Source organism: Sitodiplosis mosellana, unplaced genomic scaffold (genome assembly GCF_009176505.1).
Source record: "Sitodiplosis mosellana isolate CC-2019 unplaced genomic scaffold, AAFC_SMos_1.0 Smas_scaffold_6226, whole genome shotgun sequence".
NCBI classification, from domain to species: Eukaryota; Metazoa; Arthropoda; class Insecta; order Diptera; family Cecidomyiidae; genus Sitodiplosis; species Sitodiplosis mosellana.
In genome coordinates this window covers 18,750,068-18,765,983 of record NW_022601467.1, presented here as the reverse complement: position 1 = coordinate 18,765,983, position 15,916 = coordinate 18,750,068, and the positions used below count along the sequence as shown (strand labels likewise).

At 38.0% G+C, this 15,916-nt stretch overlaps 1 protein-coding gene across 8 annotated transcripts in view; it reads left to right on the top strand.

Annotated features, from left to right (window-relative positions):
- Positions 1 to 15,916, top strand: part of LOC129579316 (CUGBP Elav-like family member 4) — a 337,351-nt gene that overhangs the window by 182,835 nt on the left and 138,600 nt on the right. The window contains exons 1-2 of one of the 8 annotated variants that reach the window (XM_055469285.1): positions 11,701 to 11,762; positions 13,148 to 13,827. The exons of 6 other annotated variants lie outside the window; for them this stretch is intronic. In XM_055469285.1, coding sequence (XP_055325260.1) covers positions 13,771 to 13,827 — 57 coding nt within the window. In that variant the 5' untranslated portion in view covers positions 11,701 to 11,762; positions 13,148 to 13,770. Of the gene's footprint in view, positions 1 to 11,700; positions 12,049 to 13,147; positions 13,828 to 15,916 lie in introns of those variants that run through there. One more of the 8 variants, XM_055469284.1, reaches the window with a different exon arrangement.

Sequence of the window (15,916 nt, the reverse complement as noted above, 5' to 3'; positions counted from 1 at the left end):
GATATAGTCGCTTTACATTTGCAGCTGCAAAGAATGCATAAGCTTCGCTTTTAATGCATAACGATGAACGAATTATGTGCGTGTTTATCGAAGCAAGCGAAAAAAAAACATTTTCATAGCGATTATTATTGTTATTATCATGATTACAGCAAACTAAGTGTTGGTTCAAGCAGCAGATAGAATTGTTGGCCAGCGCTGAAAGAGTGTTTGCACCAAATCTATTTGAATGTTGGATCTTCGTTTTCGCTTTCTATTTTTTTTCGGTTGTTATTTTTTTCTTCTTCTGCTACTTCTTTTTCACTGCACATAGAGAGAGAGAGAGAAAGAGAGAGAGAGAGAAAGAGAGAGAGAGAGAGAGAGAGAGAGAGAGAGAGAGAGAGAGAGAGAAAACAAACGTGTCCGTGTGAATTCATTGTGAATTTTTATTCGTTGATTTTTCTCTTTCTATATTTGCAAGAGAATCTCATTTTTCGCTTTGGTTTCATTCCATTTTTGGCACTCACTCTTTGTTTGTACACTTTTTTAACATTTTTTGAATATAGTTTGGTCGGTATTAATGGTGGTAGCAATAGTGATTGTGTTTTCTGCAAAACGACGCTTACTTTCGACCCTTGCGTCTTATTTACATGAAATGGTATTGGTTTTTTTTTTCTCAACATTATACGATATGCGATGCATTTGCCGTACGTTGACCGTATCTGAATAAGTGGCAGCAAAAGGAATTAATGTTCAACGCCACAATGAGTTCAAGTTACGCTCACACGTATGTGTAAGCATGTACAGAAAAAAGAAAGAAGTGGAATCGTGGACAAAATATCACCATAGAAAAGAGAGAAGAAATAAAAAAGAAAGCAAAAAATAGAAAACCTTGGCGCTAAGAAAATTTATTTTGAGCGAGCGTTGGCGCAACCGAAGAACAATACACTGTGGTCTCTCTTGCTGGTTAGAAAACTTACCATTCAAGCTTTGTGTAATGCACGCGATTTGTGTGGCTTTTTTCTACAGTCGCTCGCTTCATGTTTTGCTTCATTCTTGGTGGCGCTACTAGTGTGATTGCATTGGTTAAGTCCATGACATTTCTTTGTTTTCATATTCGTCGCTACTGAAGATTTATTTTCGTAATCATTTCTCAATCATACATACACACATATGATAGAATGGCTCCGAGCAATCTCATAAGCTTTTATCAAAGTGGAATTTGATGAATTCAATCCACTCGCTCTCTCTCTTTCTCTCCATCTCTCTCTCTCCCTCTCTATCCATATTTTCTTTTCATCCCAGCACCTCCTGCACTCTCCATACATATTTGTTATAATTTAAATCATTCCAATCAGAAGATGAAAAAACCGCAACAATTATTATGTCTCTGACATTCTGTGTACATTTTTCAATTAGACAAAATTGCAAAGCATGCAATAAATTGGAGATTGAAAGCATTGCACCATGAATAAATGTGCAAATAAACAGTGTGAATAACATGAGTCTTCTGTTGCGTTAAATGAACACAAAAATATTTTGCTTGACATTTGTGTACTTATCGACGATTCGATGAAATGTGCATATGGCCCGAGCAAATAAAACATGGAATTCGTTTTCAATATTATGCCAAAAGCCTTTTGTGCATGTGTATGTGTATATCATTTGATTTATGGGCAATGCATTTCAAAATGTTTGGCCATTTTCCACTTGGAAGCTTTCATGAACACTGAATGAATGAACGAACGAATGAATGAAACCAAAAAATAACGAGTAAAAAAAAATCTAATTTCGGATGGTTTGCATTTCACTGTGTTGTTGTTGTTTTTTCTTCATCTCGCAACGCTTTTTTTCCCCTCATGCTGTGTGAAATTCCAGACCAAAGCGATGATGAGAAATTATAAATCCTTGAGTGTTGCGGTTGGAGCAGCCCAAACTAAAATGAAAACGAGCGAGGTAATGAATAAAAATTCAGAATTAAAATCGCACACAAGATTCATACAAAACTTATAGCAAACGGCAACGCACCAACCATCCCAGCCAAACACATAAAACACAAAACCCGGACAATCGGAAAATAAATCGGAGCTAATTAAAATTATTTTTGACATGGTACATTTCATATCAAAACGAACTGAAATTATTATGTAGATTACTCGAGAGCTACTGCTTTCTACATACGCACACATAGCGGCATTGAGACCGACAGGATGGAAAACGGATGGATGTGTGTGTGTGTTTGTGTTAGAGAGAGAGCGAGAGAGTGCTCGTATAATGTGCAACGAGGTTATTTGGTGTTATATTTTGTGATGTGCAGTACGGAAAAACTTCAACAAATTAAAAAAACACCGGTTTTTGCTTTTGCGGTGTAAAGAAAGTTTTCAATTTTATTTTATTTGGCTGCCAAATTTTGAATATGAGTTGGCCGTAATGCACAAAAAAAACAACACCAACCGAAAGCAAAAGCAACAACAGGGAAATGAAAATACCGAAAATCAAAATAATAATAATTATCCGAAAAATAAACACTGATTAGCGTGTGTTATTTTCGAACTAATTTTCGTTTGCTTTTCTGTAGTCTCGAGACTAGCATCACTTTTTGCAGCGGTGTCGGCGACTCGTAATGATGAAATCGAGAGAAGCGAAGAGAATCAGGAATGAGGGAAAAAAGTGAACACGCAAAACTGTTCAAGCTTCAAACACTTCGGAATACATGAATATGTTCATTTATGCCAAAATTCGGGTGTTTTTTTTCTTCTTTCATTTTGGCTTAAATACAAAGTTGCCATAAATTGAAAATTTTATTTCAATATCGTGCATTTTTTGCACTGCCTTTTCACAATTCGATGGCAACGGCAGCGATGCTGGTGGTGCTGATGGTGGTGGTGGTGGTGGTGATGGTTCGTTACTGTTTCACATAATGTCAGCTTTTTTCCTGCTTTTGTTGTTGTTGTTATTTTTTCGGGTATAACATGATACGAACATTTTCAACTGTATTCATAAAAATGATTGCAACTTCTGTGGATACTTCATCAGAAATTTTACATTCGGGCATATTAAAAATAATTAACATTAGCTTCAAACAAATAAAAAATTGTTCTTGCTACTGTTGCTGCTGCTCCATGCATTTTTTGTTTTTGTTGTTGTTGTTGTTGTGGTCTCGCACGCTGTCTACTCTCGCACATGCACACATTTGCGTAAACAGTCAAATCGTATAAAACACACAGTTACATAGCGTGTGCATTTAGCTTCGAAGCGAAAATATTCAAAAACATTCACTTTGTGTGTAGATAAATCCAATTACACTTTTATGTAATGGGTAGGATTCGGTGTGCATGCATTCTGGCTATTAAACAAAACCCATGAATGAACTTAATATGCTTTGTAGTCGCATCTACGTTGTGATATAACGAACGGGGAGCGATTAATAAGCGTATTTATGAGCACGCCGTACGATGAGCAACAGAATGTGTGTGTGTGTGTGTCTGTTCGGGCGGTATGTGTCTATTAAATTTTTGGCGATGTAAACTGTCGATGTGGCATACAACGCATTATGATTTTGTTTTCCATGTGTAGATGTGCTCATTTTTTCGTTCACCATATCGGGCGTCGAATGTGTTTTTGTTCTGCCATTTTTGAGTTTTGCCACGGCCACGAGGACATCGACGACAATGACGACGATGGTGGTGATGATGATGACTGCTGCTCCTCGCTCTGGCCATTATCTATTCACAAATTCTTCGTTAAGTCAGCGCATTAAGTTCTTTTCGCCACACATGCCATAAAGCTATGCGACTGGTTGTGTGTATGTGTGAGTATGCGTGCGATGATATGTTTTGTTATGCCACTATATTAAAATGCACGGTGTGACTGATATATTCCATTTCGTTTGGACAAAAACTGGTGAGCTCTGGAATTACGACAGTGCGTGTTAGCATTGCATTCATTAGATGAGGATTCGGATTTCATTATAAAATATTTCAATATATTTTACACGACTATGCGCTTTGCACTTTTTTCTGCTCACCCACTCACACACTCTCCCACTTCGCTTTGGGTCTTTTATTGTCGTCCATCTAACATTCGGCACATGCTTTGTTTGTTTGTTTTTCGCGTTATTTTGTTGTTGTTGTTGTTGTTGTTGTTGTTGTCGTTGTGTCTCTTCTCAATTGGCGCGCGCGTTGCAGTGAATATCGGCTTTTGGAGTGTAAAACCCATTTGCGCTCGTTATGAAATACGAAATGGTGCTGTTGGCTGCTGATAGCACCAAACATAGACGACTACACTGACACATGCACTGCATAGCGTCCAGCACATTGTGCATACCATTGCCATTGCCATCATTACAGACATGACAAACAAATTTTCCCGTTTTTAATCCAATAATTAAAAAAAGATAAAGCAAAAATATTTACCGAAAAGCGAAATTAACTTCGCGAAGCCAATAATTAAATGATCTCTGGCTTTTACACAAACGCACACATGCAAAAGGACTCTCTGTTTTGTTCGTTCATTCGTTCACTGGCCCGCTCGTTCGCTGTCCGTGCCTACGTGTAATAAAAACATTGGACGCGATTGTGTTTGCCATTTTAGTTGGCGGCGTACATTGTGTGATGAAACATATGGCTTTTTATTGAGCGTGTGTATGTGGATGAGTTTGTCGGTCCCGAAAGAGCGAGAACGAGAAAAAAAAATTAATATCGAATGTTTTGTCACTGCGACTGCAGATAGCTGATAACCCGTGTTCATGCGAGTACATTCTTCACTATCATTACATTCGCTGGAGCCGAGTTTTTTTTTTGCATCCCTAGCTGTAAAATCAGGTTGGCAATTGCAAAAACAAAATGCTCTTTATGTGAGAGCGCACACGACACGAGGCCAGGAAATTGTAAATGTGCAGCAAGAGCAATGTTTTCACCTTCTTGCTCCATCATCGATTGGTGTTGTATGCGAGGTGAGAGAGAAAGACAGAGCGAAAATAAAATCGATGCCATTTAGTTTGAAATTCAATGATCACACCTGCATATGGGTGCAAAACCAAAGTGCATCATTCGATTACGAAAAATGAGTTATTGAATTTAGCGATTAAACGATAACTGCCTCAGTGAGCCAGTGCCTCACCCGAACCAATGACGAGATAGCAAGTTAAAAAAAAGCTCAACTAAAATGAACTGAATGTTCGTGGCATGGCAAATCTTTGTACATCTGTTTCAATTCCAGTGTTATTTCCGCCTTGTTGTCGTTGCTCTATGTGCCGTGGAAAAATTCCTGCGTTTAGATTTGAACATAAATCAACACCGAAATAGTCTTGATGACAGGCCAAAAAAATAGATCAAATGTGGAAAAACACACCTCAACGTGTTTTTATTGCTTGCCTACTTGTTGTGTTGTTTTTTTTGTCACTTTGCTCCCATCTAGCACAGCAATTTTCATTTACATCACTCATTCTGTAGAATTCATTCATGAAGTCTGTTTTGCAACTAATCAAAAAATGCTAAACATATATTTTTTTTCTGTACCCGCTTAATGGGCTATTTTACATTTTACATTTTGTGCCGTAACATTCCTGTTGTGTGTCTGCCAAGTCATACCATTGCTGCAATAAAAATGTTAACAAGTTTCGCTGAAATGGGGTGAACAAGAAGTGCGTCAAACAAGTTCGTCGCTTAGATTTTGGAATGAAATCACCCGGCAAAGCTTCGCGTTACGAATGAATTTTCAATTCAACGATTATGACTTATTATCCACGATGCGAATTTTTTTTTATTTCGTTGCGCACACGAACTCTCTCATTATGGTGATAATACGCTAAAATGTCAGACAATGTTTAAGTAAAGAAGGCTTTGAGATTTAATAGCTCATCAATTGCGCAATAAGTAAAATGGCATGTGTATCTGTGTATGTGAACCGAGAACACAATAAAAACGAGTGGCTGGTATTTAAAAAAATAAATAAATAATCGGTAGTTCGGCTGAATGGTATTACATGGGTGAAAAAAAAAGAAACGAAAAGACCGGCTGCCACAAACAATGGCCCATGATTCTGAACTGACGTTGTTTTCGTTTCACTCTTCGTTTCATCCCGACAGCAGCGAGCAAATAGAGCCAAATAAAAGAACAGAGAGAGAAAAAATAAATGACGGCCGTACCATCAAAAACGCAATCACAAAAAATAACAGCGAATGTACAAACACAATCGAGGACATAATGTAGAGGTTTTATATGCTTAAGGGCTTTTTTCTTCTCTCTCTCTCTCTCTCTCTCTCTCTATCTCTCTGCCGAATATCAAGCATGTAAGAAAGAACGAGAAAAAAAACGCATGGTGTTTGTTTTGTACAAGCGCACGCGAGCGTTTTAATACTAGTACTTGAATTCACTTTAGCATTTAGCATTTCGGTTGTGTTATACACGGAGTGCGTGTATATATATAACGACAAACAAAACCACTTGCTGTTTGCCATCCATTCAACTAAATCGTTCCATTTCTCTTTTCTCTGTCTCTCTCGCCTTTGCAGTCTTTGCACTGTTTTTACACGATTATTTTGAGTTTTTTCTCTCTTCATCCCAGTCTCTTGATCTCTCTCTCTCTCTCTTTGGCATTCACTCTATTTATTTTCCCTCAAAAAGAAGCAGTGTGCATATGACAGTCGAGAAGCTCGGGCATATCATTCCTTAAAATTTAAATTATAATGGATATACAACGAACATGCATTACATGCAACGAACGAAACTAGAAGAGTAGTAGTAGCCAAGAAGCACACCAATCCAAACTGTATCGAAATCTCCTTTGTATCGCATTTTAAGTTTCATTGGTTTTGGCAGTCACGCCGGTTTTCTTATTCATTTTTTCCGTCTTCGTTTCATCATCTCGGCGTCGTCGTCGTTTTCTTCTTCTTCTTCTGTTCACCACTACTTTTACTTCATCAGATCGGCAACGAATGGAAATGCAACGATACGAGCGCACAAGATTCATACGAAGTGCTTGATAGGTGTTCACTTCACGTTCAGCAATCCGTAGTTCCACTTGCTTGATTCGTCTATCGAAGCACACAACGAACGGCATATTGCAATACATCGAGAATATATATTTTAGTGGGAAGGCATAAGCATGTACTCGCTTGTTTGGCTGTGCCGAACGGATGAAGAACGAAAGAAAATGAAGAGGAAGAAGAAGAAGAAGAGAAAGAAAAAAAAACATTGTGCAGCGAACAAATCAATGAAAATATCATTTCGATGGAAAATACAGCCTACTTTTTACATTGCACGTGAAATTTAAGACATGCATACACTCTTGCAAACTCATCGAAATGCAGCCACTATTCGTTTGCATCGACAGACACAACACCGTTACCACTTGCGTTCCACTTGCTTGACCCCTCAATCACACAGGAGAAAATTCCGTTGCACATAACGTGGCAAGGTGCGACTGCGCATGTGCAGAACAACAGTGTTTCGGTATTCACCACAGTTACGGCAAGTCATGCTCATTCGCATATGATCATCGGTTCATTCCATTTGTTGAGTTGTTTAGGAAATTTTTTTACCACAAAATTGTGAACGATTACGAATTGATTTTATTATATAGAAAATGACATGTAGGCCACATCTGGTTGTCATTCGTCATTGTGTCATTTCATGTGGATAGAGTGATGCAAACGAGAATTTGGTGAATATAAATTTTGATTTTAGGAGAAATGCACAATGAGGATCTTCGAACTTGCGAACAGTTGATTGCCGTGTGTTAAGTGGCTCCAAAGGATCTATTATCGTAATTGCATACAGTGTTGGTGTGCCGGACGCAAAAACTGATTCCAAGACAAATTTCCCATAAAATATCTGATTTAGAAACGACGGATACAATCTACGCCTTTCACACAAACATCCTTCGCGGTGCCACTCAGCTCACACCAAACCAATAAAAGCAATTGCAAGAAGAGAGAAAAAAAAAGAAGTCAGTCAAATAAAACCAAATTGTTTCGTTCGGTCTCTCGCACACACAACACATTATACAGACCAAAATAAAAACTAAATACACTGGACGAAGTGGTGGTATACACACATACGTATACAAATTTATAATAAGAACATAAGAAGGGTCATAAAAACGAAACTTTTTTAATAGATATGGATACAGAAGATAATAAAATTGAATGGACAGCGAAAATGGAGCGCCAAACTCGCTCTCTCCCTCCCGATACTTTTCTCGACATCTTTCGGACCGAGTTGTCGCTCTGGGTCTGTACACATACATATGTGTTTGTGTGGTATGTTCGGAGTTTTGTATGGAGGGTACACGACGGTGTTTTAAGTGCGTATATACCAAAAATACATGCACACAATCGACGGCATTAAACGCTCATAAATGTCATTACATTTTGACCGAAAATTATGTACGATATGATTTATAGACGATTAATCATATCACCATTACCAGCCAAACGAAACGCTACGAGCTTTATTGGCTTCAGTGACTTACATTCTAGTCGTTGGACGTTCGTGAACGAAGCAGCAGCAGTGGCAGTGGCAGTGGCAGTATTAGTAAAGCAGCCAGCGTGTTTGACGGTAGTTAATGTGATTCATGTGACAAAGATGTCGAGAGACTTACAATGAATAAATCTCGTAAGATGAATCCGCTTTATGTTTCGTTCGCTCTCTCTCTCTCTCTTACCAAACAACGCATAGGAATGTGCGAGTTTTATTTTGTCGACGCGTGTGTGCATGCATGTATATGAGAGAATATGGAATTTGGCTTTTCGGTCGATCGGATGCTGAGCTGGTGCCATGCATTGTTATTACAGTTTAACGACAGTTTTGGCCCAGAAACGAGAAAATTAGTTTGAATCCGATTCGGTTTTTAATGCTTACATTGCGAATACCGTTCAGATAATATTTTCTTCGCTAAATGAACTCACTGTCGCATTCTCTACCTCTCATTCTCTCCTTTGCTCTTATTCTGTCTGTCTCTCACACAGCCACACTGCACGATTCCATAGTTTTGCTATTTATCCTCAGCGAACGGATGGTCCAATGCTGTTGTTCCTATTCATTCACTTTATTACATCATCATCTTCTGTATATCACATCAACAAATCGGCTACGTATTCCGTTCATTGTTCGAGTCGAAACACTATTGTTGACTCACCGAACACCATAGAACTAGATCAAAATGGAGCTTTTTATTTTGTAAATGCAGCCGGCCAATGGATCAGCGTCGATGACACAATGCTCCGGATTAGCCAATGAAACGACTGAAACGACGGTCTTTCATTCAAAGTCTCAATGCAAAGTAAGCGTCATCACCGGCAGAACCACCACTACCACCATCATCACCATCGAAAACAACAACGAAAAACTGACCAAGCTTAAAAGAGAATGCCAACCCCAATGATAATGGAATTGAATAAATTGACACGGCCGAATAAATTAAGACGATGACGATGATAGGGTATAAATCTATGAATAGACGCTGAATTCCACTATTTTTTCCATTCCACTTTCTCTCTTCCTCTCACCCATCAGAATGTGTGCCTTTATGTCCAAAACGTAATAACGGAAAATATCATCATATATACACTTGGAATGGGGCCCTCGAATTCAACATTAATACCGCTTGCGTGAAGAGGAAATTGCATGTGCAAAGGTGCGTATTAATTGTGGTGTTATCAACAAACAATGCGCTACCGAACGTTTTCCTTCACGCAATGTTCTAACATTTGGCCGGCCCGAAACCTATTTTACAGCTTTTTTTGTATGTGTATATATGTGTGTGTGTGTGATAGAATCATCACATCCATTCAAAGCGGTTCCGATTGCCTGAAATCTACAGGCTATATACTATATTGAGTGGCTAAAGAAAAATGAAAATGAAACGTGTACCGAAGAGCTTCAAAGTCATCGAGTGTGAGCATTCTATTTATAGGATAGCACGCTCATTTCTTGAACATGTGAAGTTCGGTGGAAATTTCAATTTCCAGCACATTTGCATTTGACAAAGCTAGAGGAAGAGAGAAAGAGAGAGATAGAGAGAGAGAGAGAAGGCAAAAATTTACATTTAAATCATCATGTGATTTATCACAGTGCATTTCGACGAGTTCGTTTTCCCGACGGAATCTTTCGTGTTGAGCTTCTTTCTTTTATTCTTGTTATGTTGTTCATTGACACTACACCAGTTTATGGGATTTGCTGCGTCGTTTGTGTTTTTTTTTCGCCAACGAGAATCGGAATGGCAATTATAAAAAGTGAAAGTAATGAGAGCAAAGCGAGAGAGCCCTCTGAATTAGGTAAAGAAAAAAGTCATTGTGCGTTCCAATGAGTACTCATAAACTCCACATGGCATTTTCCGAAGGCATAGCATTGCTGTGCTGTGTTGCGTCGTAAAAAGAAAAATCTAAAATGCTCAAACATGTTGATGTGTGTATGGAGTGTTATCATTATTTGGTCTGTAGAGAAACCATTGAAATGCGAACGTGTGTGCGTGTGGTGTGCGTGTGAATGAATGAATGGGGGACACGAACAAGCGAATCACGTTCACATTGCGTAGGGCTGACGTACGCATACTTATCGCACACGCACAGGATACGTACACTTATCGCGCAACCATCATCCATCCCTTAAAGAGATACGCACAATTCATCGCACGCATCCATGCATCGAATGTGTGATACTGACACATTGACGGCGACCGAGACAGAAAACGGGGCGCAAAGTCGGATGTACAACAACAACCGAAAGGGAGAGAAAAAGAAGAGATGATAGTGGGTGAGCGAGAGAGAGAGAGAGAGAGAGAGAGAGTGAAGTCATAACAACTTGACTCTCGAAACGATAAAGAAAAGAACTTCGCAACATGCACACATAAACATGCGAATTCAATAAAATCGTGCGGAAGACACATTCAAAGAAATACACACAGACACAAACGCACGTACGCACGCACACAGACCGAGTGTTAGTGGAGGAAACGCATCAGCGCTTGTCACCGAATTAACATTAAGAAGAGACCATCCCGATGAATCTACGCATGGAAAATTTACACACATTTCGAAGCGTGCATACGCATCTTTTGGATCGACATCGAATGTGATTATATGAGAAACGCACACGACAGCTGTGTACAAGTCGTCGATTCGATTTGTCGATATTGTGTATTGACATGTATTCGGCACACGCTTTCACAAACTGCGGTACTTTTGTCAGGCTCATCACCCTCGGACGCATCCGGCACGGACAGAGGATGGATCCAAGCTTCTCATTTCGGCCGTACTTTCCATCTCGTTTCTGCCTTGCCTTGCCTTGCCTTGCCTTGCCTCGGTTTGCCTCTTGCACACCGCAGTTGTGCCGAGAGTCCAATACACCGAAAAAAAACAACACATTGAGCCTGAGAATAAGCGAGTGGGTGCGAGCGAGTAAGGAAACAAAGTGTGTGCTTCTCATCTATTTTCTTTCTGTGTGTCTGGGATATAAACCGCTGCCGCCGCTGTCGTCGTCGCTGCTGCCGCTCTTCCTCATCATTGTCGTACGGTGCGTACGTATACACGTTCTCGCGCGCGTTGATTTCCACTGATACAGCATGAAAACGCTTTTCCACCACTTGCTGTGGAAAATATGAAATGCTCATTGTGCAATGAACACATGAACACACGATGAAAACGAGTGACGGCAATGGCGACAGGCAACGGGGCGAACGGTTGTATGTGTTTTATTACGACGTGATATTTTTCATATTGTTAGTCTGCGATTGAGTTTTGTGTAGTTAAGTCGACACACACAGTCCTTTATTACATATTTATTGTATATTTGTTGTTTGTTATATTTACACGCTTACCACGTACATCCACATAATCTCTCTATCATTCCGAAAAAAAAAGATATTTGTTTTTTTTCTGTTTTTTTTTCAACGAAATCAAAGCAAGTTTTATTTTTTTTCTGTTTTCCTCAATTACGCACGGGCCGCCCCGAACAATGGGAGACACACGATTTATTTAACAGCAAACACAAAAATCATTTTGAATTAATCATTTCATATCCACATTGTCTGTCATTTTTCCGCTCGTTTGTTCGTTCATTCGATCAATCGGTATGTGCTAAAGCAGTTATCATCGAAAAGAGACAAGTTTTGTTTTACTTTTCTTTTTTTTTTTTTTAAATCCTAACCAAACAAATTTATAACGAACCGAAAATCAACCAGCAAAATTTCCAGCTCGAAAAAAAAAATTCTTGTTCATTTTTTTCATTTTCTGTTCCTAATAATTTAAAAACGAAAATAACATTGAAAGTGTGTGTGTGTGTGAATGAAAACGAAAATTCCAACAGATAATATTCGGTGTGGCGAACACTTACGAACAAACAACTGTTGAAATCTATATTGAAAAGTGAACAGAGTGGCACGGACTGCACGAAAACTCATTTCTCTCGGTGTTTTCCATACGTATATACACATAGTTTGTAACTGAAGTTTGAAAATTCGAAAAAAGTTTCGAACCGTTTTGCGATTGTGCATCGATGCGGTCCGGTTTTGTTGGCTTCTCTACCACTCACTACACTCTGCTCTTTTTCACTCGGCGAACAAATCAAATTGACTGAGACTCATTTGGTGATTTTCACATGGCTGATCACATATATCTGTTCTTTCTTTATCATAGTCGCCTTTTTTGAACAAATTAAATTACTGAAAAAAAACGATACGAGTGTGTAATTTCTCATTTTCTATCACATTATTTTACGTTTGTGTTTATTTTTTTTCGGTTCGTTCATTTTTCGGGTTCGTGTTCTCATGCCGTGGCTGTCGTTGAAACACAGCGCAAACGAATTTCCAGTTGCAATAGATGATGTTACACGAATCGCTTTTTCGTTTGACTTGAATGCGAACGGTTTTGTTTTCTACAAACCATATGGTTGTTATTTTGGTTGATTTTCCGCTTTTTTTTCACAAGGACATTCGGTTATTATGCTAAGTGTTGATGTCGAGCGGAATAAATTTGTATCCCAGTTCGTTGATTAGTGTTAATTATCAAAAGATAAAAACAAGACTATTCGACTCGTTTCGGACAATACGTGAAGAAAGAAAAGAAAAACAGCAGTTGAATGACATCATTTTCTTTGGTTCATTGTGATTTTTATTCGAATCATTTTTTCAAAATTTATTTCATTTTCATTGTTATTTTGAATTTTTTTAGTGAATATCGCCATTTAAACGACGCAATCGACAACAATTTTTGAGGAAAGAAAGAAAAAAAAAGATTAACCATTGATTTCGAACAGAATTACCGAACAAATAAAAAAAATTAAGGAAGAGACTGGACTGAATTTGCCGTTATTGTGATACAAGATATAATTTTCGTTATTTAGTTCAAAAATCCATGTGCTTTACGTGCGTTTGTGACATGAAAAAAATGAATCAGTATTGATATTTGAATGATATATATGCAGTTCGACGAAACAATTCAGACATAAACCTTGCGAAAACAATAACAAATTGAAAATAAAGAATTTGTTTATCGGAAAGAAAGAAGAAAAAAAAACGTCGTGAATTTTTTTTTCTTCTACGTTCGATTTGACAACAACAACAAAATATTTAAACCCATTATTCGTGCACGAAATGGTAAAACAAGTGTTGTAAACAATTTTGAACTAAATAACATACGACAAGAAAAAAAAAGAAGAGAGAAACTAAATAGAAACGAAAGCGAGTCACGCACGATTCTACAAATCAAAAACCAACTGAGCACAGTTTTTGAAGTCGTTGTATCGACCGAAAGTGGAAAATTTATTTAAACTTTTACCCGAAAAAAGAATCCATATGGTTCATATGATAGAACTTGTTCGTCAAGGGAAGGTTGACTTTCCGCATATGATTGTAAGTGTGTTTTGGTTTTTCCTCTTCTTTTTTTCATATTCACAAATATAAAATGAAAACGACAACTGTTAAAAAAACATTCGATTAAATTTCAATTGAGCTGCGCTTTGCGAGGGCATTTGTGGTTAATAAATATATACACATATACATATATAGCTTGACCGTGCAAACGATTGAAATGTTTCGAATTATTGAAATTTCTTCTTCCTTCTGTTTTTTTTTCTGGTTCCTCTCTTGTACATAGTTGATTAGTGTTTAGATTATTTCGGCTGTAATTTAGAATGTGACAATGAAGCTTTTTTTTTAAATATTCATCACACGCGTATTAACAATTCCAAATGGTTATAAGCCACCGACTGGGATAAAAAAAGAAGTAAAACCATAAACACATTAAAATATGTGGAACATTGGCACAATTCATTTTATCGCATATATTAGTGAAAATTTGATTTTTGTTCGGATAAAGTTTTCTCATCAATCATCAAAGCTCATTCAGAACAAATTCGTTGATGGTGTACATGGCCATGTAAATACGAAAACAGTGAGTGTGCGTTGCGTTGTGAAATGCCAAGCCAACCAACAAGTAGACCAGTAATTTTTGAATAATAAATATCGTTCAATCATTAGAATTCGATTGTAAAATTATTAAATCAAGTTGGGTGAAGTGAAGCGGCTCGCTGTCAAATGTGTGTGGTCATTGAAAATGGCCCAGGTGCGGGGAGGATATATATACGGTACACATATTACATTAATATATAATATTTGACGATACTCTATATTCGATTAGTGTGAGTTGCGTACGTGCGGTGAAGAGTCGTTCGGCTGTTCGGGAGAATGACGGAGTGGGAGAGAGATAAAGAGAAAGAGAGAGAGCTCAAAAGCATTTTAATGAAAATTGATGGAATAATAAGACGATGAGGTCGAAAAACGCTATAATACCACTATGTAACTGTAGCTAGTAAGAGCCTCTTGAAACATACATATTTCGAATCTTTTATTCTCGATTTTGAGCTTTTAGCTAATTTTCTACGGATTTTCAAAGCCGTTTCAATTAACAGTCAATCCATTGTACTATGTGTGCGTGTGTGTGTTGATTTTGAGTGCAAGTGTAAGTATAAGGGTAAAGGGAGTCGGTCCCCGAGATGGTTAAATGCAGATTAAATGCTATCACATCAAATGCAAACGAAATGTACGATTGAAAACGGTTGAGAGAGCGAATCTTACTTTGTTACGTCTTTCTCTAAATATTTGTGCACGAACACTGTAAATTCATTGTTTCATTCCTTCGCATAAATATTTAACCGCTCGCACGCTCAAATTAAAACAGAGACAAAGATAGACGACGAGGGAGAGGAATTGAAAGCCGAGTGAAATACTCCTAGACACACACACACACACCTAAACACACATTTCGTCTGATCAACTCAATAATTCGTACAATGGCAAGCATTTTTGGATTTGATGGTTCGAGCATTGTGCCATATTGTGTTCGCAATTTCGACATACATATATATTTTCTTCTCACATAATCGTCTATTATGCACACATGACACTTGAATTTTGATATATATCATATGTAAGAATCAAATGAGAAAACGGCTATGCCTTCTCGAAGCACTTTGATGAGTGTGAATTTCAGTAGCGAATCAAGAATGTGAAACTTGATTTTGGGTTAAAACGTGCACCGGATTTCGGTGTTGTAGCGGCTTACGCAAAAATATTGACAGACTAAGAGAGCGAGTGAGTGTGTGTGTGTGTGAGACCCAAGAATTGATTTTCAAGTACATATAACCTCCCGTATAGCTGGTTGACAGAGACATTGTGCCCATTAAGTAAAATGTGTACGAATCATGTTAAGCGATATGATTAAATTGTCACCTTCATTTGACCTCGACAGCCACTCACACGGGATTTGACAATGCTTTTAATAGATTATTAAATTTATCAAGTAAATTTGTTTGGTATTTGTCATGTCTCCGGAGAATTGATTTTATTGTAAAAAGTGAAGAAAAAAATTACGAACAGCGGATGAGGAGTGAGCACAGAAGGAGCGAAGGAGTCTGTAAGAGATTCGGTCGTTCGCCGACTA